The sequence below is a fragment of the Crinia signifera genome, chromosome 2, assembly GCF_055691185.1.
Source record: "Crinia signifera chromosome 2, ASM5569118v1, whole genome shotgun sequence".
Taxonomy (NCBI): domain Eukaryota; kingdom Metazoa; phylum Chordata; class Amphibia; order Anura; family Myobatrachidae; genus Crinia; species Crinia signifera.
The window spans coordinates 151,659,105-151,685,612 of NC_139218.1; the positions used below are offsets into that span (position 1 = coordinate 151,659,105).

The window sequence follows — 26,508 nt, forward strand, 5'->3', positions numbered from 1 at the left end:
ATTGTAACATACAGTCATTCTGCTACTTTCTCTAGGGCAGAGCTGCACACACTGGAATCGGTTTTCCACTGCAATGGGCACATGTGAGCGTTGGCTGCAGGAACTTGCAGAAGAAAGGCAGGCACAGGAGGACCTGGAGAACACTTTGTTGGGGAAAATGTCTTCAGCGAATTCTGAGCAGAGTAACCAACACCCTCCTTCATAAGCCACAGCATACATGTTTAATATTTGCTGTTACTACATTACAGACTATTCCTTCACCTACTACTTGCTTCACCTGTTCACTATGGGGCCAATTCAGACCCGTTCATTCAGGTCTGAATTCGGCTCCTTGCCTGGTGGTGGGGGGTTTGGGCATGCACGTTTATGCGCATGTTCAAACCCCAGGAGCCAACAGCTTTGGCAAGTTTCACACTCGCCGAGCTGTTCAATCCAGAGGGGGGTGGACAGGGGGCTGGAGCAGGGGAACGCCCAGCATTTTATGGATGTTCCCATGGAAACTCTGTACATTTCCTTGGAATGTAGGTGGGCCGATGCCTGCTCAGGGCGGGCGGCTGACATCACATGACGTCAGTACATGCTGCCTTTTCAGCGAACTCCGACGGTAATAAAAGTCCATTCTGACTGACTTTGATTGCCAAAGGGGAAAGAAATCATTTGGTGATTGGCGACCATCGAATGTTTACACACCCCCTTGCATGCGGCTGAAGGGAGACCATTGTTGACCATCAAATGATTTTTCTCCCCTTCGGCCACATGCAAGGGAATGTGTTCTTGTATACATCCCCTCGCATGCTAGCGAGGGAATGTGGGGGGCGGGCGTGCAGCCGGCAGCGCTGACCTGTTCGATAGGCTGCGAGTAGCCCTATGTTCCTGAAATAACTGTTTTACTTGTTGTGTTTACATTTCACCCATACTTCTCTTGTTCATGTTCCTTACCCGACTCTACATTATGAATAATTCAGGCAATTTTGTCTTCAGACGGTGCAAAACAATCTTCCACTTCACTCTACTTGCGCTCTGTGCTAATTAGAGTAGATGACATGGACATTCATCAGGTAAGATGAAAAGAAGACCTCAGAGGCTGATCCAATGCTATATACCAGTCTACTTACTAGCTCTCAACGCCCTTCACAGGTATCGTCATCTGGACAAGCTCCCCAGAGGCCTCCTATTCTATCATGCCATCGTGTTCCGAGGACTTGCTCTGCTGTCCACATTCAGTACATGGAGTATTACCGTCTTCCAAGTGACAGTCTACCGGGTAACATGCTAATTCTTTAAGCAATGCCACAATCTATTAGTATTGTTTTGTTTAGTTTCCACATCCACCTGCTTTAAATGGTTTTCACACATCGTCATTTATTCTCTTTTTTTTTTTTTTTTTGCAGTGCCGGCTCCTGCTTTGTATATTCAACTCCATGGTTTGCTGCTATATTTTGCTGCCCAGTCTATTTTGTGGTTGAATTTATTTATGCTAGATCTCTCTCAGCGCCTACAGCACTTTGCAGCTGTGAGTACCACTGTAAAAGAAGGAGCCACAGAGACTAGAGATGTGCGCTTAGATGGATTCAACCTTAAGGTTTGTCTTCTGTTTAATCAACATATATTGGGGCAGATATATTAAAATGCCCATAACGTTTTGTAGTTATCGGGTCCCGCTTTTCCTGCATAATGAGGAGAAGCGGGCACCCGCATCACATCGAAGTATGATGAACCCTGCAGCTGATGAGAGCCGTTTTATCTTTTTTCTACAGCTCTCCTTATCGGCGCCCACGCAGCCCTGTGCATTCGCCATTTAAGAAAAATCTCCCTTTACCCCGGCCAGCTCTCTGGGCATGTGCAAGTTTTCGCTATTATCACAAGATCACAGGCAGTCATACATTGCCCGAGACGTAAATGGCTGGAGGGGATTCAAGGGGGTGCACTGATCATACAAATAAAAAAGTTATCCCCCCAGTTAACCAGTGTTAAGAGCATCATAGGCGCTTAATGCTGATTAATACATCTGGCCTATTGTTACTTGTAGTCCTGCTTGTAGTTTGCCTTTCCTTTTCCCAGTGACTGACCTTCTGGCACTTTTCCTCCTGTTTTTGTGTCTATCCTGTATTTTAATCTGTTTTGCATCTCACATTTATCTTGTTTTTTCTTTACTCCCTTTACAGATCGCATTCCCTGTGCCGCCTCCTTCGTATAGCCCACCGGAGCGCCCCTCTTCTATATGTGGCCATCTGTCCTCTGTTACCCTCACTAACACACGCAAGGCTCCAGGCTCAACTCTTGACCTTCTCCAAAACACCTTTCGGTGTTTTGCCGCACATGCAGATTTTCATTTCCCTCCAGGGCCTCTACATCCAGTATTTCTTTCCCATGTATATCCTTCCTCTGATCTCCCATCGACATCCTTATGGAGTTTACACAGTCCTGGCTTGTCATTCCATTTTGAGGGAGGGGTTCCTAATCACCAGATACTACTACACCCTATGCCATTTACTGCATGGGCTTGTCTTTTACTTCCTGAACAAAAGCTACAGGTCATGTTTAGTGTGGAAGATCTGGTACAGTTTCAACTAAACCACTACCATTACCTCACCTTACTGCGTTTCCAGGAACATCTACGGGCTCTGTTTGAAGGGTTACAAAAAGTGGATGATTCACTGTCAGACTTTGCCATAACAATGTCTCCTCCCTGCCCGACTACAGTATGTGTTGGTCTGTTGATGCCAGTAGTTACTATTTCTCTGCTACTTCCTGCTTCCACCTTCCCCAACTCCCCCATGCTGCCAGAGGAGGACTCTGAAAGAAGTAGTCTTATTGGATCTGAGCTGGCACAAGGGGACATGGTTGGTGACCGAAGAAGCAAGTCAAATCCGAATAAAAAAAATGGGATTTCGGAAACGTTTCTTATGCCGGAGTCATTACAAGAGACTCCAGAAGATGGAAAACCTTCCCAGCTGTGTCACCCTAACAATCCAGAACAAGCTGTAGCACAAAGCAGTCTGCAAATCAAAGGGGGGGTGGCTCATGATGCTGTTCAGCCAAAGGACGATTCTGTAGACATTTTATTGGGGAAGGAATTTGCACGTGACACTTTACTTAGCACACTGGGTCTGACACGTGAGACTTTTAGCCTTGGGAAGGAAAGAATGCAACGCTTCTTGAGAGATTCAAAACATAAGTGTGTGATAATTTACCTAAACTTATTTGATTTGTACATTTTTTTTCCTCTCTGCTCTAGTCTCATCTTCCAGGCGTTCTTCTTTGTTCTGCTATCCATCCATGTTTTCAGTCTTCTATCTTTTTTCTCTATTTAACGTCTGTAAACTTTGACCTTATTTTCAAGTCATGTGAAATACAGAACATGTGTTTTATTTCAGAGACATTGATGGTTTACACAATCAAACAAGTTCACCCCTCTCTCGCACACAGTCTCTTGATACTGTCTCAGTAGATGGACTGGATTTGCTGTCACTTGACAGTGAAACTACAGAGAATTTCATACTCAAATTGGATGCAGGTTAGTTGATAGTTTAAGACTACTTCCCTCCAGGACTACATGATTCCTATAAGAATGGAAATGCCAAACTTCAGCCCTTTGCAGGTGCCAGGCTTTCTAATCTAAATTTACAATACTGACCATTTGTTCTGTTGCTCCTAAAATGTGTCATGTGTTTGTCCATTGTTCGTTCTTTCATCCTGATTAACCTTGTTTATTTTACAAATCAAATACGCTGCAGTTTTTACCGCTCAGTAACCAATGGGAGTAAATCGCACAGAATACAGAAAGACACAGTATGCAAAGCTGCGAGGCTAATCCCAGAGAGCATTACAAAAGTGTTTATAGATGTCTGTAAACCTATTTTAATTTGACTCTATCTCTGTTTATGTTTTTAATGCAGTAAAACATGAAAAATGACTATGTGCACAGAGCCATAACATTATGTACACATTTTTGTAATTATAGGAATGCCTACATTACAGATCATGGCTTCACTATATAATTTTCTATGTATAAGATTGCAAAAGATACGTGACCCCCTAGGGGATATTAATGGCGCTTTGACAGAAGCTGCTTCACCAGCAGCTGCTATGTTGGGATAGTCAGTCCCAGAAAAACTTGTGAAAAGATAAAAAAATATATAACATTTGACCATTAGTGTTTAAATATAAAGAAACTAGATTGCACAGGTGTCAATTATGTAAATCCCAAATAGTTCCTGATATAAGGTACTGTCTGTTTCTATTTTGCCTCTGATGGTACGTGCTGGATATATATATTAAAGAGGTATTTACCATCCACTATACATGGGTATGCAGTGCAACAATCCTGGTTACCGCCTGTTAGGTGTATGAGGTTGGTCATGAAATAATCCAGTCCACCATGGAGGATGGTTTGTGGTGTGTGAAAATCCTAATGGCGAACTCTCGTGGCAGGGATCCAAGCACAGATGCAAACGACCTTCTTGGGCTGGCCCGGATTTTAGCAGTTTGGATGTCTATTGGCCAGGTTTACTGGACTGTATGTCACGTGCACATGTGTATGAGGATTTAGTGGTTCGTGTGAAGGCCTTGCACATCAAAATTAAATAAAAATGTGTCTAAATGATGGCAGATATGGTAAACATCAACAATAAAACAGGAAACTTTTGCAATGAGACTTTAACATGACAAAAGGTTGTGCTTAAATCAATTCCTAGGCTTCCCACTGCTGGACAGAAGAAAATCAAAAACAAATTTATACAGACATTTTGGAACAAATTCAAGCGGATTCACATTTTATAAATAAAATTATTACCTGTGATGAAACCTAGATCTTCCAGTGTAATCCTGAGATAAAATGCCAGTCCATATACTTTAAAACTTTAAGCATGTTAATGAAAATCCAAAGTCAAAGCCATGTTAATTGTTTTCTTTGATACCCAGGGTGTTATTTTGGCAGACTGGGTACTAGAAGGTGCAAATATTAACCAAATTTACTGCAAAAATGTTCTAGGATTTTTGCAGAAAATAATCAGAAGAAAGGCCGGAGTTGTGGAATGTACACATTCCAGTGCTAGAAAAACTTTCCATACTCACCAGATCTAGCACCGTGTCACTTATTTATTTTCCTCAAAGTTAAAATGGCATTAAAGGGAACCCTTTTTGCATCAACTCCACTCCTGGGACAGCTGACAGATAATGAGCTGTAGCTCGGCTTTGACCAATAGAAAATCAGAATCCGCTTTATTTGCCAGATATACTTACGTATACTAGGATTGTTTGCAATGAAACAGCCAGGTAGAATGCAGCAGTGACTGGATACAGAATTGGGAGTACATAGAAGGGGAAGGATGTTAGCATTTTCCACACTGTAGCTGAGACCTCAACCATTTGAACCAGTTTGTTCCTCCGCTTCTATAAATCCTCCATAGTGAATGCTTTGTCGGTATACAGTCACTAGGTCAACAAGAGGGAGGTCAACATGCATTGGGTCGACATGGGTTTAGGTCAACAGTCAAAGGTCGACATGGAATTTTTCACTTTTTTTGAGCCGACATGTACCATCCACTAGGGCAGTGATGGCTAACCTTGGCATTCCAGCTGTTGTTGGACTACACATCCCAGCATGTCCTGCATCAGTTTTAGCATAGTAAAACTGTAGCAGGGCATGCTGGGATGTGTAGTTCAACAACAGCTAAAGTGTCAAGGATAGCCATCACTGCACTAGGGCATGGTGGAAGAATAAAATAGTGTGCCAAGTGTATTGGTTTACTTTTTTTGGTGTCCATGTCGACTGTGCCGAAATTTGGAATAAAAAGTGAAAACCCCATGTCAACCTTTTGATTGTTGACCTTTCCCATGTCGATCTAACCCCACGTTGACCTTGATACATGTTGACCTAATGAATGTTGACCTTCCTCTTGTCCAAGATTGGATACCCCCCTGAGTATCCCTTATCCAAAATATTCTGAAAACCAAACATTCCAGAAAGTGAACAATTTTTTTTTCTTGCTAAAAGCACTACTGGGAACATCTGTAACAATATTACTGAGGACGTGATATGTAACTGGCACTAAATATGTGCAAGAAAATGATTGCTTGGCATTTAAATTCAATGCTTGAGATAGTACACAAACTTTGTTTCATGTTTTGAAACCTTGTTTCATGCACAAATAGAATATATTTGTGTGTATTTCATGTGTTTGATGTGTTTGCACAACATAAATGCAAGATACCTCAAGATACATCATTGACATATAAAAATATTCTGAAATACGGAATAATCCATTATACAAAATTCTTCTGGTCCCGAGCATTTTGGATAAGGGATACTCAACCTGTATAAGCATGGCAGTCATACGATTTGGTTCCAATGGACTCATTTGCTATCTCTGTTTTTTTTATATTTGCGTGTATTAGATATGGCCATTGATGAAGAAACTGTGTTAACAGATCAAGATGACACATCCCAGAGCACAGAGGGTCCAGAGCCACAACAAGTTAGTTGGGAAAAAAATGTTGCTCATGATAAAATGCTAGCCCTTCACAATGGTTGTGTGCCATATTGCAGATGTATTTATACTGAAGGCTTGGTTTATTAAAGTTGATGTGCCCTTCATTACTGATTATGTACTCTAGATTCTCACACTGGCTCTTCACCATATCTCCTCGGTGTTACGTGCCTGCGGCGATGACCTGTCGCTGACTCTACAAGCAACAGATCTCAGCTGTGCAAAGAAATCCCAAGATATGAATGGTACGAGTGAAAATAGGAGTGGTACATGTGTTAAGGCAAATAATCACTTTGTTTCCCATTGCTAGAGCACCTGCGCAAGCCTTGGTGGCAAATTTGATAATTCATGGGCAGATTTATTAAACTCGGTGAAGTGATAATGTGGCTGGTACTTTATCACCGGCCAATCAGCTCCTAACTGTTACAGTCTTGGTTTGAAAAATTACAGGTAGGAGCTGATTGGCCAGTGATAAAGACCAGACACTTTATCACTTCACCGATTTTAAATCTACCCCATAATCCCTAAAGGAAAATATATTAAGGAGATGATGAATTGGGATGCAGAACTTCCAGCCAATAAACAAATTGTCTCTGTAATGTGAATTTTTCATTCAGGGAACATATTTGCATATTGCACATACTGTATAGGGCATAGGCCATCTCTAATTTTGTTGTACATTTCGCATTTGTCCATAAAAAGTTTTTTTAGGTGTAAATTGGAAAATCAGTACATTTGGTACTCTTTACCTAGCACGGCGCCCACGATTTTGATCGTGGGCATCGCAGGTAAAAAAATCCCGGGCATTGAATGCACTAAAAATCGGGTGCGACGCGATGCCCGCGATTTCCCATAGGGAACAATGTTAAATTTCTCAATTGACCCGATTTTACTGTTCAATGCCTCAATTGACCCGATTATTCCATAGGAAACAATGTTAAATGGCCCACAGAGGCCAAATAGCCACCCTGAAGTGTGAAATGGCCCCCACAATTGTTAACGCCACCCCACAATCAACGTCAACCCGAAGCGTGGCGAGCGCAGCGAGCCCACGAGGGGCGGCGGTACGCGTCCTACGACCTTTTCATACCCCCACTATCCACGTCGGCGTGGAGTTGAGAATAGAATAGTGTGGCGAGCGCAGCGAGCCACCGAGCCAGAAGCGTGGCGAGCGGACGCGGATACCTTCACAGGTAAACGCGTCCCTTCGCGGGCTTCACAGGTATCCGCGTCCCCTCGCGGGGCTCGCTGCGCTCGCCACGCTTCGGGCTCGGTGGCTCGCTGCGCTCGCCACACTATTCTATTCTTAACTCCACGCCAACGTGGATAGTGGGGGTATGAAAAGGTCGTAGGACGCGTACCGCCGCCCCTCGCGGGCTCGCTGCGCTCGCCACGCTTCGGGTTCACGTTGATCGTGGGGTGGCGTTAACAATTGTGGGGGCCATTTCACACTTTAGGGTGCCTATTTGGCCTCCGTGGGCCATTTAACATTGTTTCCTATGGAAAAATCGGGTCAATTGAGGCATTGAACAGGAAAATCGGGTCAATTGAGACATTTAACATTGTTCCCTATGGGAAATCGCGGGCATCGCGTCGGTCGCGTCGCACCCGATTTTTCAGTGCATTCAATGGCCGCGATGGGCGCCGTGCTAGGTAAAGAGTACCGTACATTTGTATTAAAATCTATTATTTAATATTAGAAATTAATTTTTTTTTTTTTTTTTTTTATTAAACCATGTTAAGCATGGGACTAAAAATGTCCCAGGGCCTATACTGAGCGGGGAAGTGCTGTGACCAGCACTGTGTGGGTGTAGATAGAGCCATATGGGTGTAGATAAAATGGCACAATTGTAGAAATACAAATTGTAATACTTCTGTTTTGACTCTGGCCAATTAGTCATCTTGTCCCTATCATGCTGTCATGTTGATGGGTGTATTTTTATGTGTTGTAGCTGTATTCATAATCTGGGCCTGGATTATAGGTATGTTTGGAGCAGTCTGAGAAAGAGAGAGAGGGTACTATAGGCCTGATTCTGACCTGTTAGCAGGACTGCAATTTTTGCAGATGGACAAAACTATACTATATCTCCCACAAATCCAACTCTCTCAGCACATGTTACATGAGCCCCTCCCCCCCCCCCCCACCTGCAGTGCAGTACGGTTTGTCCATCTGCAAAAACTGCAGCCTTGCTAACAGGTGTCAACCAGGCCCTATATACTTAAGGATATAGGAAGAAAATGTATTCTTAAATGCAATAATAGATAAAGAGAGATAAGAGATGCAGTTTCACTCTCTGCCAGCAGATGGCAGTGTTTCGGAGACTCACGGACAATAGACATAGATAGATAGATAGATAGATAGATGATATATGGTATCCAGACTCATGATAGATTGACTGTAGGTCAACAGTCATGAGGTTGACCACTATTGGTCAACAGTCAAAAGATCGACATGGTTAAAAGGTCGACATGCATTTTTAACAAAAGTTTGAGCTGATATTTACCGACAGGCAATATTTCATAACCTACCATCCACTACGGTATGGAGGGAGAATATTATAGTGTGCTGAGCGCAGTGATGCACCGAGCCCGAAGCATGACAAGTGGACACGGTACACTTAGACAGTGTCCATGTCGACATATACACCAAAAACAACATGAAAAAATCAGGTCAACCTTTTCTATGTTGACCTTTTGACCATTTCGACCTTTGGATCCTGTTGACCTTTTGACTGTCGACTATATGACCTAGACCAGGGGTGTCAAGCACAAGGCCCGCGGGCCAAATCCGGCCCGCCAGACCTCTTCATGTGGCCCGCGCAGCCGCCGCCAGCCTTCACCTTTTATTCTCGATTTTTTTTAATTTTATTTTTTTAAACAAGAAAGCCGCCTCTTCAGCGCATGCGCGGCAGCCTACAAGCCAGAGAACGTCTGCCCTCTAGCGCAGTGCCGCCGGTCGTCAACCCCTCCTCCGCTCCCACCTGCTGTACAGGAGCCAGAGAGAGGAAAGAGCAGGTCCATCATGAATGGTGCTGCTGCTGCTGTGCGCTCCAGGTAACTTACTGCTGAGTGTGCACTGCACAGTGACCGGGAGCATGCTGCCCCCCACTCCTGGATAGATAGTGCGAGGAGCGCTACTCACAGGAGGGAGGGGGAAATGCGCCTGTGTGAGAGAGTAGCTGTGTCCTTGGTGGTGGAGCAGCTCAGACTGGAGTGAACGCATCAGAGCGGGTAAGTGTCAAACTCTCTGTGTCCCATGATAATAAGCAGGACATATGCCCTAAGACTGAGTGCTGCCCCCCTGTGCAGGCAGCGTGTGCCCTAATGCACTGCAGTTCACAGCAATAGCAGGAGGGAAATGCTACTGCTGAGTATACAATAATTGAATGCAGTGACAATAATTTATGATAATAAAGAGTGGACACATAGTCCTACAAATACAACCGGCCCTTTGAGGGTGACCAAACTGCTGATGCGGCCCCCCGATGAATTTGAGTTTGACACCCCTGACCTAGACCATATGACCTAGACATTGTAGATGTAATATATCATAACCATGATTTTATTTATCTATCTATCTATCTATCTATCTATATATATATATATATATATATATATATATATATATATATATATATATATATATATATATAATTATTCATAAATAATTATCAACCTATTCCTTTTTATTTTAAACAGGTCCTTCAGCAAGTACTACTGGTTCTTCTCCACGTGTCATCCTGCATTTTGATCTTGGTCCCACTGCAGCCCACCTATCCCCTCTGGCTGAACATATTGGCTTTTTAAAATTAATTATTCAAGACTTTATCTCGGAGATCCCTGTTTCTGCTCTAACTCATATAGGACCATTCTTTGAGGATGAGCAGATTCCAGAAATATTGCCGATGATTATTCAAGTCAAGGACAGCAAGATTATTCTAAGAGTGAGTACAGCATCACATCAGTATCAAAGCTAGGAGTGTGATTTCTCCACTGCTGCTGAAAATATGATTGTGCTGCTTGCATAAGCTTGGTTGTGCAAACTGAACGCTTTTTTCCAAGCCATTTAGTACTGTATGTTAACAAAAAATAAACTTTTGTGGCTGTTCAGACATACAGTAAGCAAACTTCTTGACCATACCTAAGTTTCTGTTTTACTTTTACTATACATCATTTTCTCTGCTTTTTGGCGGGTCAGAAAAGAGGGGTGTTTACTTTTCATAAGTAGCATGTTTAGCCTTACAAATACCTATACACAGGATAAGCCCCAAATCTGCTTTCTGGTGTCTTTCACTCATAAGCTTAACAGCTTCTCAGCAGGCTGGCAAGTTCTAAAAATATAGCACTAAAAGGCCAAAATGTAATAACCTGTGAGAATAGAACCAACCTGGCTTTGCCTTATAAAAAAATATAACTTTTAAATCTTGTGGTTTCCAAAACCTCGGCAACGGTCAGGCATGTAATGGGTGTGTTTAAAAATTCTGAAAGAACAAATCATGTAAATGAATCATAGTAGGTAAGTACATCATGCTATTTCCTGAGTGGATGAACAGGAAGCTTATGTGGACCCTGACAATGTCATGAGGAGCTTTTGTTTTTTAAACTGAGAAGGGGCCGGAGTGTCTTGTCAGCACCGTTACAGGCTTATGCATTTGGGCACAGCAGCAGTGATATTTTCTTTTCTAATCTCTTGTTATTTCACTCACATGTAATTAATAATTATCCTTCAAATTGTAACATTTTTTCTTGCATGACAACAATAATGCAATGAATTAAAAAGGTTTTTAATCTGTTAAACAGGATGATGGGCCACGTGTTTACCCCTCTCCAGTTCTTCCTGAGCCAGTTGCTTTCACAGTAAAGAACCTGAAAGTACAACGGCAAGAGGACGGTGTTTTCTGCATCATAGGTAGGTATTCTGCTGAACACACTGAATTCAGGTTTCACACAATTTAAGGCTGCTGTTGTCTCATAACTCTCTGCAGACATTAGCTTATCCCGAGTAGAAACATTGAAAAATAAGTCTTGTTTTAAGACTTTTAGTCTAGAACTATGGATTCTAGGCTTCATTTGTATTTGCTTTTGAAGACATTTCGTGCAACAGTATCTAAAGACACTAACCATGGATAGTGGAGAGCACTAGCAGGAGCTGTTTCATAAAGCTAAATGTGTATAGTGAAGCTCTCTCTATATATTCCATCAATCTTAAGTGTCCTTGGGATGTGCACCATCATAGCTGAGGGAGTATATCTGTATCGTTGGAGGGTGGTTCAATAAGTAAGGTAACACGATCTCTCACATGTGTAATTTTCACTATTTGATTCTAATTAACAGCCAGAGCAGGTAGTCAGGATAATATCTCACCGCACGGTTCACATACTGCAGCAAGTCCAATAATTAATGTACCCTCCACATAACAGCCGCTGCCACCTTGTGATGTTTGTGGTGGTCTAGCATCATACACAACAGAGGCAAGTCGCCAGAGTGCAGGAATATCGAGCCATAACTTATTTTTACTATTATTATTATTTACATTTATTTATATGGTGCCACAAGGGTTCCACAGCTCCTGACAATACATAGATGAGCAAAAAACAAGAAAATTATGAATTACAGTACAAGGCATATTAGGAAATGTACATGGTAAATAAAGACAGTTGCAGCAGGGGACAGAACACTGATGCAATTATCAGGGTGGCAGAGCTATAGTCTAAGAGGAGAGAGGGCCCTGCTCGTGAGAGCTTACATTCTAAAGGGAAGGGGCAGACAGACTGGGGTGACACAGAAGGGATATAAATGAGCAGAAACATAAGGTTACATTGAGAGATGGTTAGATTTACTGAGTATTGAGAGCCCGTTTAAAGTTTTATGGATTACGGAGCACAACAGCATGGGAGGAGGTAACCCATTGGCAGGAGAGACATGCATTTGTGGAGCAGAGAGGGTTGGTTGGAATGTAAAGAGAGAAAAGGTCAGATATTTAGTTGAAAGAGGAATGGGTGATGGCTTTGTGAGTGTGAGGAGCTTGAATTCTATTATGAAGGGGGCCAAGTTTAGTGCTTGTAACAGAGGGGAGGTGGACATAGTATGTTTGGAGAGGAACATGAGCCGGGCAGCAGCATTAAGGATAGATTGGATTGAAGAGAGGTGTTTTACAGGGATGCCAGAAAGTAGGAGATTACAATAGTCCAATCTGGAGATGACTAGTGAGTGGATGAGTGGCTTTGTAGCATCCTGGGTGAGATAGGATCTGATCCTGGAAATATGTTTGAGGTGAAAATTGCAAGCCTGGAGAGTTGTTGAATGTGTTTTTTAAAGGAGAGGGAGGAATCAAGAATAACGCCAAGGCATTGTACTTGGTGGCTAGAGAAGGTAGTTGTTCCATCAATAGATAGTGAAATTGTGAGAGGTGAAGATATGCAGGATGGTGGGAAGATCAGCGCAGTCTTAAGGCCCCCATACACTACGCGATTTGGCCCCGATTTCACCAGATTCTGGAGGATTGGGCAGAGAAATCGAGTGAAATTGGCCAAATTGCGTATCGTGCGCATCGGATCAGATCCAGATGTCGGACGGTCTGCAAATAAGATTAATCATGTGCAGCCGTGTGGGGGAGCAGGCTGGCAGTGGGTACCTGTCCGGGGAGCGGCAGGAGCAGGGACTGGTCCGGGGAGAGGCACAAGGTGTAGCGGCAGGCAGCGGATGGTTGTGGGTACCTGTCTCCCAGACTCCTGACTCCCAGAGTGGGTACCTGTCCGGGGAGCGGCAGGAGCAGGGACTGGTCCGGGGAGAGGCACAAGGTGTAGCGGCAGGCAGGGAGCAGGGACCGCGGCGCAGATGCTGAGCAGAGACCGGGGCGCGGCGGGAGAATAGAAGGAAATCCTGTTCAAAAGACTGAGCGGCCACTGATTGGCTGGGAACTCAGCCAATCAGCGGCCGCCCAGTCTTTTGAATAGGATGGTTTCTATTCTCCCGCTCATCGTGAGGACCGCAGAGCGGCGGGAGAATAGAAACCATCCCATTCAAAAGACTGGGCGGCCGCTGATTGGCTGAGTTCCCAGCCAATCAGCGGCCGCTCAGTCTTTTGAATAGGATTTCTTTCTATTCTCCCGCCGCGCCCCCGGTCTCTGCTCAGCATCTGCGCCGCGGTCCCTGCTCCCTGCCTGCCGCTACAACCTTGTGCCTCTCCCCGGTCCAGTCCCTGCTCCTGCCGCTCCCCGGACAGGTACCCACTCTGGGAGTCAGGAGTCTGGGAGACAGGTACACACAACCATCCGCTGCCTGCCGCTACACCTTGTGCCGCTCCCCGGTCCAGTCCCTGCTCCTGACGCTCCCCGGACAGGTACCCACTGCCAGCCTGCTCCTGATGCGCCCCCCCCCCCCCCCCCCCCCCCCCCAGATTTTTACATGTGATAAATCGCATCTGATTTATCACATGTAAAAAATGGCACATCAAGTGTCAAAGCTTCCCCGGGAAGCTCAGGGGAAATCGGGGCTGACTTGTCCTTAGGACAAGTCGCCCTAGTGTATGGGGGCCTTTAGACATGTTAAGTTTAAGAAAGCGCTGGGATATCGGGGGGGGGGGGGGAGCAGGGGGCATGGAGTTCCAGGACTAGTTACATTGACCCAAGTTTATTATATTGGTACTCTTAAATCCTTTCAACAATTGAAGGAAGAGTCTTGTTTGCCCTATTTGATTTATTTTTAGATTCCTTCAGCTTAGACATGCTCTACAGACCCAGTTTAGGGTCTGTAGAGCACCATTAATTTTGCCATGCCCCATTAAGACTTTTACTAAGGACTCTGGCCCCTTTGGCTTGAATGTGGTTGGATTCTAGAGGCCCTAATTCCACTCAATTTGCTAACTTGAATGAATGACTCCATTACTCATGCAAGATATGTGTATACAAGGAACAATGCCAGCTCCAAATGTGACCAGATCTGGTCTAAATGACTTGAGTCTGTTTCATTCCTCTTCCGACTCTTCTGTAGGTTTCTATGTATATGTTTTGAGTGTCACTGGTGTTTCAGCTGAATTTTTATAGTATATGCCTCATGATTTCAATTGCATATATCTCTATATGGTTTCTATCTGTGCTTATTAGGATACTTCTTTAATTTGGCCAGTCAACCTACGTATCTATATATTTAGTTTTATTATTTTTCTTGTTCTGATTTTTTGCTTTTCTGTTAAAGGGAAGGATATAACCTAAATATACATATATATTTCTATAATATACTGTGTGTGTGTGTGTGTGTGTGTGTGTATATGTATGTGTATATAGATAGATATAGAGAGAGAGAGAGAGAGATAGAGAAACCAGAGAGCGCACAAATGAGCAGATATGAAAGTAGTAATTTACTATAATATAAAAGCTCACATACATGTAAGATCAGAACAGCAGGTATGCAATCAATAAAAACCCGATGCAGCAGCAGTCAGTCGTCCACACTCAGACACTTAGCACCAATGAAGCGGATAGACATTTGCGGCCAGGCTCAGAAGGATCAGAAGACGACAGCGGCGTCAACCAGGGAACCCCCCACCGTGTTTCGTCAGCTTGTGACTTCGTCAGGGGTAATGTACTAGTAAGCCCGCTCAAAGCAAATGTAGTTTCACTCGCTGCCAACATATGTAAGTGTTTCAGAGATACACAAATGGACACTATACATATATATACACTTGTAAGCCCACTTGAAGCAAAAACTTTGAAAGCTAGTCTGCTACCTTCTATGTTTGTGCATATGTGAGAAACAGATGAGAGAGAGATGGAGATGATAAGTCTTGTTGGTTTGTCTGCTAGCCCATCAGGGAGTGATTTCTGAGTTATCGCAAGTTTTCCATCTCAACCCAAATGATTCTCAAACAACTGGGTCAGACTGCTGTGTTCTGAGCATTTTGCTTTTAGGCTTTGTTGAGGCAAAGTGGGTGAAACCGTTTCTGGGCTCATTGTTGGAATCGGAGCCTTTTAAGTGACTGCTCAGTTCCTTTTGGCAGAACTCCTATCAACATGTTCTGAGTGACTCAGATGTAGTTGCTGATATTAATCTGTATGCTTCTTCTGTCCTGGATTATGTCAATGCTACCACTGACAGTGTCACCACCTGGAAAAAGATCACTGTATACACAAATGAGAAGCCGTGGATGAATGGGGAGGTTCGGCTTCTGCTTAGGGCCCGTAATATTGCCTTTAAAGAGGGTGATGCAAGGGCCTATAATTCAGCTAGGGCGAATCTGAAGAAGGGTATTGTCAGGGCTAAGCATTGCTATAGATTGAGGATTGAGGAGCATTTACTTAAATCTGATCAGCGCCGTTTATGGCAGGGTATCCGTGGTATCTGTAACTACAAGGCGGGGAAAACTGGTTCAGTCCCTGATATGGATGTCCCCTCATTAAATGAGTTGAACCACTTATATGCTCGGTTCGATAGGGACAATGGTGGAAGGGTGACTAGACTGCCTTCCTCTGGCCAACCTCTTTTATTGACATCTGCTGAGGTCCTAGCTGGTCTGAATATAATCAATGTAAAAAAGTCGGCTGGACCTGATGGTATACCAGGACGGGTGCTGAGGGCATGCGCTGAGCAGTTGACGGGGGCATTTGCGGATATTTTTCATCTGTCTTTATCAGCGTCAATAGTTCCAGAGTGCTTTAAAAGCACTATTATTATTCCGATGCCAAAAAACTCCAAGCCATCGAATTTGAATGATTATCTCCCTGTGGCGCTCACACCGATAGTGATTAAGTGCTTTGAAAGGTTGGTGTTAGTACATCTGTAGGCTGGTCTTTCACCAGCTTTGGATCCATTTCAGTTTGCTTACCGTAGCAACAGAAGCATTGATGACGCAGTCTCCTTGCTGATGCATTCTGTACTCTCCCATTTGGACAATAGTAACACGTATGCCCGTCTGTTGTTCATTGACTTCAGTTCGGCGTTTAATACGGTGATACCGTCTAGGTTAATCTCAAAACATTTTGATTTGGGGATTGAAAGTTCCTTATGTAATTGGATAGGGGATTTTTTGACTGATAGGCCTCAGGTGGTCAGAGCAGGGACAGTCAGTTCAGATTCAGTTGTTTTGAATACTGGGGTACCTCAGGGTTGTGTATTAAGCCCGTTTCTTTATTCAATTTTTACATCCGACTGCAAGCCAGTTTATAATTCCAATACCATTATTAAATTTGCCGACGACACAACACTAGTAGGTCTTATTGATAATAATGACGAAACGGCATACAGAGATGAAATTCAGCATTTGGCTGAGTGGTGCAGTGCCAATAATCTCTTTCTAAATGTAAACGAAACAAAGGAGATTGTAGTAGATTTTCGCAGGAGGAAATCTAGACCGGTTATGCCAGTACAAATTAATGGGACAAATGTGGATCGTGTCTCTAGTTTTAAATTTCTGGGCACCCATATTTCAGAGGACCTAACATGGTCAACTAACATCAACTGTTTGGTTAAAAAGGCCCATCAACGCCTTTTTTTCCTCAGGATGCTTAAAAGACAACAACTACCACTGCGCTTACTAATACATTTTTATAGGTGCGCAGTGGAGAGCATCCTGACCAGTTGTATTTCTGTCTGGTATGGAAATTGTACTGTTGCAGAACGGAAGCAAATTCAGAGAGTAATTAAACTGGCCCAACGGGTAGTGGGGGCTTCTCTCCCTGCTGCTGATGACATTCATAGGAAACGGTGCTTACGCAGGGCACATAACATCGTAAAAGACGGGACTCAACCGGCAAATGGGTTGTTTGTCTTACTACCTTCGGGTAGACGGTATAGGTGTCTGAAGAGTCAGACAAGTAGGATGAGTTTTTTTCCTAGGGCAATTTTAGAATTAAATGCTCAATTGGGTTAGGGGAGGGTTTTAAGGGTGTTAGTTTTATTGTAAAGCCTGTGGATCATTCTGTATTTTATTAATGTCTGTATTTGGATGGATGCTTAACTGAATTTTGTCACCCTGCCTGGGGTGATGACAATAAAGACGTATCTAATCTAATCTAACATATTGTCACAATGCAGTGTTTCCTGATAACATACAGATAAGTGGTTGTGTCTGTGTCAGAAACTAGTTATACTTAGTTCCTAGTAGTTGATGAACATTTTGACTATAACACATTAGATCTGTAATATACTGTAGTTATTTTAAAATGTATTTCTTTATTTTATTTTACTTTACAGAGGGTGGTACTGCTTCGCTTAACAACACAGATGAATTACCTGAAAGTAAAGAGGTGAGAGGAGTGTAACCAACCCTAAGTTACAGGCACATTCACCTCTGTTTATTTTGTCTCTTTAATTTGAATCTCATTAATATATAACATTGTTTGTAGGGAAACAGAGTACACATCCACACTCTACTTACAGGCATATGGTCTGTCCTTTTTAGACCACAACCTCATTCCAACCCCCCACCCCGTCATCAGCTTTTTTCTTACGTTTTGGATGTTTTACTAGTGAATGTTTAGAACAGGCATGTCCAAACTAAGGGCCTTATTCTGGTTGATGCGGGCGGACAAGGTTCGCACTGTCCATCCGAGCAAATTCCGCATTCTCTCGGGAGAGTGTGAATCCGCCCACAGCACAGCCGTGCACAGACGGAGTCAGCAACTGACAATGGGAGTGGCGTTCACATGAGCGTACGCCATCGTGCTCGGACGGATCTCAGCATTTTCCATCGACACCTGGCATACATATGAGCGTACGCCACCGTGCTCGGATGGATCTCAGCCTTTTTCGCTCGGAGACTTAGCGTGTCCATGAGCATAGGACATTTAACATTGCAAGTAGAAAAGGTGACCCAAAAACACATTGTTGGTGTTAGACGTGATAGATGTGTGAAAAAAAATATTGTGACTTGTATGTTTGTGTTGCAGTGAAAAAGTTGACACATGTCGACTCCTATGAATTGTGTATCCTGCTTTCTAAAGATGGAAAACACACTTGCACTAAGGGTGTAGATGGTTACAAAATAACTGGACATATTGAAACATGTGTATTTGGATTAATACTACATAAAAATAAACCAACCTTTAAATGGTGAGAAGTGTAGAAAGAGAACCTTGCAATGTATTTCAGGGCTGTGTATGGATTGCAGGTACTGAAATGAGGCATTTCACTTAATAGCCTGCAGCATTGCTTAATATTGCAGTCAGGTGTATGCAATTTAATTGTAATTGGCGTTAATTAGCAGACCAGGGCGTCCGCACTCAGGCGGAAACTCTAAGAGTGGTACTGAGCACTCTTTGGCATCCGACTGTTTTTGGGCAAAAATGCACTGTGCGCTCGCCAAATGAGGCGGTTGTCACTCCGTGCAGTTTGAGTTCACACCCCATGTACGCCCAGGTATACGCCCAGTTTTGCCCACTTTTCTGGCCTCTCCCATAAAGACGCCCACTGTCACCGTGCGATAGCGGACAGGATTATTTGCTCGGGAAGGTCCATTTGCGTGCGGTGTGCTGTCGCCACACATGCGCATAGCAAATGGTACGCATGCGCATTTGAAAAAAAAACTCCGGACTGTGCGAACATGGTCCTACAGCTGTTGTGAAACTACACATCCCAGCATGCCTTGCCATAGTTTTAGCATTCCCTAATAGCAAAACTGTGGCAAGGCATGATGGGACTTGTAGTTTCACAACAGCTGGAGGGCCATAATTTGGACATGCCTGGTTTTGAACATGGAGCACTCTGGGTATAGAATGTGGGATGGGAAATTTTGGCAACTTTTGGATTACCAACACAATCTCCAGCTCCTCTTCTTTACACCTTTGACTGGCTAGAAGATCAGACTTTACATTCCAGTCAGAGCTGGACCAGTTGCAGCCATTTTTACTTGATTTGTATTGTTTCGTTTTATTTTGCTTATTTATTATTATTCTGCCTGGAGTGGGTTGCCATGATTTGTTATGAGAGGTATTTTCTGTTAGAAGGCTCAGTAATGGAAACTAAATCCACAGGCTTAGAGAGAAAGAGAGTAGGGTCTGAATCAATCTGCGCTGAGAGCTGCCTGTATTTCTTTTTCAAGTAGAAAGGTCCACCCAGACCTTTTTTAGAAAACTTAGGAGTAAAAGAATACTTGAAAATTGAAATATGGGCGCTGGAAAAAATAAGGATTATATAAAGAGGCTAATACTTCCCTATTTTGGTCCTTTTGTCGTCTTCCTTTTTATTCCTTGTCTCGTATTGTGATATGAAATGACAAGAAAAAAAGGGGAGAAAGAGGGCAGGTTCCCTCGTGTAATCCTGTTTTGACTAAATTGTCAAATATAATCAACTTCTATAATAATCAGAGAAGGTATAGATTGATGGAGTGTGGGGGTTATATCCCCCTTTATAATGCACTCACACTGTGGTGAATTTCAACAGCGTATAATATATCTTTTGCAATAAACCTGGAACTGTATTCCAATGGAAATAAATTTTTTGGGGTAGGTCCCCCTATCCCAATTACTCACTCAGAGTTGGAAATCAATTCGCATGTAAGAAGGCTCTTTCGTTCCTACGTCCTCCGTCCTGAATTCGATGCAGGAGTAATTACAGTATAAAAATGAAATAAATGACACCTATGGATACTGTATATGATAAAAACAGTTATCCTTTTATTTAAATCAGTGTCATTTAAAATCAAAAACAGTAACTCTGGAGCCACTTGTACTATCATGGACCGGTACAACCAGAAAACTTCTTGCTGTTTAAATCAGTGGACAGGGTAATTGGGGCCCCGTGTTTACCTGACCACCTTAAGTTCTGGAGTTCTCGTCCTGTAGACAATAGGCATCCAAGAGTCAAAATGTATAAGAGAGGATCATCCACCGACGCGTTTCGATCCGGACTGGATCTTTATCAAGGTGTATCCTCTCTCTATGGCTTCCTGGTTTATATAGCAGTTTGAATGGAGGTCATTAGGGGCGGGTCCCTATGGATTCCCGCCATTGCAGCTTCTACCCCTTAACAATGGATACGGTTCCCGTCTCCCTTTGTGTACTATTAAGTGTTTATACTTTCCACGTCACGTGGTTAAAGATTGGCAGCGTGTGTTCTTTCTGCTGCGTCCGTCTCATCTGTTTCCGGCTGGTTTGGACAGCGTCCCACTGTCACATCCGGCCGTCGTGGATCCTTTCCTTTGAAAGGAAAGGATCCACGACGGCCGGATGTGACGGTGGGACGCTGTCCAAAACGGCCAGAAACAGATGAGACGGACGCAGCAGAAAGAACACACGCTGCCAATCTTTAACCACGTGACGTGGAAAGTCACGTGAACGGACCCAAATCACTTGTAACTGTGCGGGAGAAACCTGCATAATGTATAAACACTTAATAGTACACAAAGGGAGACGGGAACCGTATCCATTGTTAAGGGGTAGAAGCTGCAATGGCGGGAATCCATAGGGACCCGCCCCTAATGACCTCCATTCAAACTGCTATATAAACCAGGAAGCCATAGAGAGAGGATACACCTTGATAAAGATCCAGTCCGGATCGAAACGCGTCGGTGGATGATCCTCTCTTATACATTTTGACTCTTGGATGCCTATTGTCTACAGGACGAGAACTCCAGAACTTAAGGTGGTCAGGTAAACACGGGGCCCCAATTACCCTGTCCACTGATTTAAACAGCAAGAAGTTTTCTGGTTGTACCGGTCCATGATAGTACAAGTGGCTCCAGAGTTACTGTTTTTGATTTTAAATGACACTGATTTAAATAAAAGGATAACTGTTTTTATCATATACAGTATCCATAGGTGTCTTATTTCATTTTTATACTGTAATTACACCTGCATCGAATTCAGGACAGAGGATGTAGGAACGAAAGAGCCTTCTTACATGCAAATTGATTTCCAACTCTGAGTGAGTAATTGGGATAGGGGGACCTACCCCCAAAAATGTATTTCCATTGGAATACAGTTCCAGGTTTATTGCAAAAGATATATTATACGCTGTTGAAATTCACCACAGTGTGAGTGCATTATAAAGGGGGATATAACCCCCACACTCCATCAATCTATACCTTCTCTGATTATTGTAGAAGTTGATTATATTTGACAATTTAGTCAAAACAGGATTACACGAGGGAACCTGCCCTCTTTCTCCCCTTTTTTTCTTGTCATTTCATATCACAATACGAGACAAGGAATAAAAAGGAAGACGACAAAAGGACCAAAATAATGAAGTATTAGCCTCTTTATATAATCCTTATTTTTTCAAGCGCCCATATTTCAATTTTCAAGTATTCTTTTACTCCTAAATCCACAGGCTCCTGATTAAAGTTTTGTGTGTCTATTAATTCCAAGTAGTTTGGAACTTGTTTAGGGATCTCTTCAGTATACATTGTACTCATAATATTTGACCATGGAGATTGCATATCTGTATACTTAACTTGGGAACCTGTTATGACAAGAATTGCTGTAGACACTCTTTAGAAGGGACATCCAGGTACTTTAGACCATATAATGTTTTTAAATGAAAAAAACTAATTGTTAACTAATGTTCTATATTTCTAGCTCACACATAGAAGGAAGCGCAAGCTTATTTTTCAGTCACCTTTTCACAGGTCAAACACGCTAACAGGGTTTTTTCTTTCTTCTGTCATTTTATGTGTAAAGGAACTTCAACGAGAATTATTAGCTGCTCGTGCAAAAGTAGAACAACAGAGTAAGCAGGAGCAACTGCTCTTAGAAGAAATATGGAAATATAACCCCCAATTTCATCTCTGATTACTGGATAGCACCAGTTTCACCAGGGTCCGGGACATTCTGAAAACCTGTCCTGTTCCAAGCACTGTGCAGCATTGCTTTTGTGTTCCAACATGGTTCTTGTTTCAAAAATGACTGGAAGCTTTTTAGATAAACACCACTTAACATTAATGATTACCGTAATCTATTAAATGACTAGAACATATCTATGGTGTCACTCTTCCACTGCCTGAACAGTGGTAATTCTGATGATCTTTTGACACCTTTATTTTTGGACTTGGCATCTACTTCAGATAAAACTATGCTGCACTGCAGGTGAAGCAAACGTAACATGTGCAGCGAGAGTTAGATTTGGGTTAGGTGTGTTCAATATGAAATCTTAATTGCGGCGGACACATGGGGCCTTATTCAGATCTGAGCTCAGTACAAAATGGACAAAACCATGTGCACTGCACCAGCAGCAGATGTAATCTGTGCAAAGAGAGTTCAATTTGGGTGGGGTGTGCTGAAACTGAAATCTACCTATTTGCCCTGCACAGAAACAAAATAACTCACACAAATCTAACTCTCTTTGCACAGGTTACTGCTCCCCCTGCAGTGCACATGGTTTTGCCCATTTTGAGAACAAATTTGTACTGAGCTCAGATCTGAAAAAGGCCCATGGTGCAATTTTGGCTATTGGTTTTGTGTATATATAGTCAAAATCGGATAGAAAGTTAGTCTAAATCGCACAGTGTTCAGCCATATTCGATGTTGATGCGCGCCCCCCTGTGCCGGCAATTCTATCTTAACTATCTCGCCCGTAGAATGTATTTGGGGCCAAATTGCAAGATAGTCTAAAGGTGTGTATACACGGGCCGACCTGGCGGCCATCGATATCAATGGCTGGCGGGGTGTAGGTATTGGCTGGCAGGGAGGGACAGTGCAGGGGGGAGTGATGCAGCTCAATGCAGCATAGCCAGCCTTTCTATCGCCTTGCCTTCACAGTCTATTTCTGATCGAACACTGTAATAGAAAGTTAGTCTGTCACAGTGTGTACACTACTTAACCCTTTGGGTGCCGACATCTCTGTGAGATGCGCAAAATACAGGTTGAGTATCCCTTATCTAAATATCCATTATCCAAATTATTCCAAAAACCATACATTACAGAAAGTGAAATTTTTTTTTTTTTTTTTTTGCTAAAAGCACTAACTACTGGGGACATCTGTAACTGGCACATTGGGACATGATATGTAACTGGCACTAAATATGTGCAAGAAAATGGATTGCTTGGCATTTAAATTAAGTATCTAAGATAGTACACAAGCTTTGTTTCATATTTTGAAACCTTGTTTTATGCACAAATAGAATATATTTGTGTGTATTTCATGTGTTAGATGTGTTTATACAACATACATGCAAGATACCTCAATATACATCATTGAAATAAAAAAAATTCTGAAATAAGGAATTGGATCTAGGTTGATGTGTACCTAGCATAACACAGCCAATATTTACCCTGCACAAAAACAAAATAACTCCCTCAAATCTAACTCTCTCTGCACGTTACAATTTCCACACCTGTAGTGCACGTGGTTTTCTCCATCTGCAAAAAGTGCAGTTTTGCTTACAGGCCTGAATCAGGCCCTTGGTGTCAACTCCCACTCTAAACCTCACCAGCTTGTATTCACGCACCTTCTAAGTAGCCTCCCTAAAAAGAGCAAAGCGTTTTGTGCAAAGCTATTTCTCCAGAATTAATGATATTCAAGATAAATAATTTATCGATTTTGCAATATATTGTGCACAGACATGTTTACAGAACAGAAATGTTTATTATTTGTACAAATCTGTATGCTTAGGTTTTTTTTTTTTACATATAGTTATAATTTCAACAGCATACACAATTGTTATAATGTGGATCATACATCTAGTGGCCCAATTCTCCATTCTGCCATTCGGCAATTTGACAGTAGATAAGGGAGATACCATGTTAAAAATGCCCAATCCCCACCCATGGGCAGAATTGGCTATGGAACTGGATTCTGTCTGATGAATGGCTCCCATTAGACATGCATTAAAGGTTCATGTGTAGCTGTATGTAAACTTTTAAAATGCCTCTTTATGCAAAAATCTGTAAAAAAAAAAAAAAAAAAAATCCAAACTTTTCAATTTTGACACTTATAATTGATTTGCAACTGTAAAATATTTAAGGGTTTTAAATGTAAACCCCCCATATATTGTTCCAATCAGTGGCCAGCCTGTCTTTTTTTTTTTTATTTTGCCGTCACAGATCCACTCAGTGCTTCCTGGACACTGCCCGCAGTGATGCTGCATGGTCACCCAAACCCCCTGGGTGCTCAGCGCAGCCCAGGTTTTTTTTTTTTTTTCGTTTTTTTTTAACACTTCTGCAGCTCCCTGGGAGTTTACATGGGATAATATTCATGTTATTTATCCCATGTAAAAAAATGGCACATCAACTGACAAATCGTAAGTAAGCCTGCTGGGGGAGCTCAGGGGAAATTGGGTCCGACTTGTACTAGTGTATGGGGGCCTTAACGGTACGTGTACTAAACACCAAGTCTTTATGCTGACTGTATATGTCATTTTAAAGTGACTATTTTTGTTATTTTAACTTCAGATTCAGTGTTAAATCTTGTTTAAATTTACTTTTATACATTTTTTGTTTGCTTATGGCCTGTACACTTGAGAATTGGAGATTGCCGTTTTTAGACATTTATTTAGAAAAGATATGTGGTCTCTTTTATCTACCTCCCTTGCATATTTACTACAGTAGATTTTGGCAGATAGCTATGACTGTTTAATTCATTTTATTTCCTGTGGTTGCAGCAAATTTACTAAAGAGCAGGAAATAGTTAAATGTAGCACACATGCGAAGAGAGCATGCTTCGTTCTTCCATCACAGCGTTGTTTAGGAATAGTTGTTGTCATATTTTAATGTGCCTAATCTCAGCAAGAGCGTGATTTTCTCTATAGTTATATGCACATGGATTTGTTAGTTTAGCCAAGGGCTGGGCAACACCGGCCCTCCAGATGTTGATGAACTACACATCCCAGCATGCCTTGCATCAGTTTCAGCATGGCCACATAGCAAAACTAATGCAAGCATCCTGGGATGTGTAGTTCATTAACATCTGGAGGGCCGGTGTTGCCCAGCCCTGATTTAGCCACTGAACTCTGATCTTGACTTTACACCATTAAATAGAATAACTCTTTTTGTTATAAGCCTACCACATCAATTAGCTCTTTCAATTTACATACAATGCAAACATCTCATTAATACACTCCACATCGAATAGAGCCAAGCCTGCTATTATTGAATAAAAGGATTGTATATATTGCAAGATGATTTCTTCTAAAGCAATTTACCAGCCCATGGTTTATAGCTGCTGTTCAGTAGACTCTATTATGTTGCTTAGCCTTAACAAAGCAGTGTGATAGTGTCAGTCAAGAACCTACATTTCCTGAGTTATATTTTACTCTACATGGCCACAGCATCTTTAATAGGTTTTAATATGCGCACTAGCAGCTAGGGTATATGTTCCCCTAGGGTGTTCACCCCAAGAAATAGAAGCCAAAATCTGCAAGAGTTGGGAGTCACCCACCACCAGCGCTAGATATAATAAAGGTATTACTTCCCTTCTTGTATGTTATCAATCCTCTCAAAGGTACCGGTATCACCTACAGCTCCTCCCTCTCATTGGTACATGTAAGAAGAGCATATATTTCTCATAGTGTATACCATTTTAATTTTTCACACAAAAAGTAATTCACAGGGAAACATACATCCAAAAATTGATACAATAAAAAATGAATTCCACACACATAAAATCCAATGTTAAAATGCCAAGTGCAAATGGAAAGGTGCATGAATCTAGTTACCAGATGGTATGTAAACCATAAGGAATACAGTTCAAAGTGCGCATGTTCTCCCGAGTCACCCGGGCACAACCTGGATCAAAACGCTGCTGCTGGTTCGACGTCCCTGCACCAAGGTCCACTGCTCTCACCCGCCGACGAGTTTCGGACCCTATCTGGGTCCTTTTTCAAGGTATGTTTCCCTGTAAATTACTTTTTGTGTGTGAATAATTAAAACGGTATACACTATGAGAAATATATGCTCTTCTTACGTACCAATGAGCGGGAGGAGCTGTAGGTGCTACCGGTACCTTTGAGAGGATTGATAACACACAAGAAGGGAAGTAGTGCCCAAAACTGTTTGTGCTTCATTCATCAAAGTGATGGGTACTTATGTATTATCTGGGCTCCCATGTTAAATACACCCCATTTTTTCATACCCCTACTATCCAACTA

At 42.4% G+C, this 26,508-nt stretch overlaps 1 protein-coding gene across 3 annotated transcripts in view; it reads left to right on the plus strand.

The window, feature by feature from the left end:
• BLTP3A (bridge-like lipid transfer protein family member 3A) overlaps positions 1-25,884 on the plus strand; it is a 79,461-nt gene extending 53,577 nt beyond the window's left edge. For all 3 annotated transcript variants that reach the window (XM_083173128.1, XM_083173127.1, XM_083173129.1), the window contains 12 exons: positions 36-182; positions 982-1,058; positions 1,138-1,264; positions 1,392-1,582; positions 2,166-3,178; positions 3,378-3,517; positions 6,400-6,479; positions 6,619-6,736; positions 10,191-10,435; positions 11,292-11,400; positions 17,682-17,734; positions 22,106-25,884. In XM_083173128.1, coding sequence (XP_083029254.1) covers positions 36-182; positions 982-1,058; positions 1,138-1,264; positions 1,392-1,582; positions 2,166-3,178; positions 3,378-3,517; positions 6,400-6,479; positions 6,619-6,736; positions 10,191-10,435; positions 11,292-11,400; positions 17,682-17,734; positions 22,106-22,216 — 2,411 coding nt within the window. In that variant the 3' untranslated portion in view covers positions 22,217-25,884. The remainder of the gene's footprint in view (positions 1-35; positions 183-981; positions 1,059-1,137; positions 1,265-1,391; positions 1,583-2,165; positions 3,179-3,377; positions 3,518-6,399; positions 6,480-6,618; positions 6,737-10,190; positions 10,436-11,291; positions 11,401-17,681; positions 17,735-22,105) is intronic.
• The last annotated feature ends 624 nt before the right edge of the window (positions 25,885-26,508 follow it).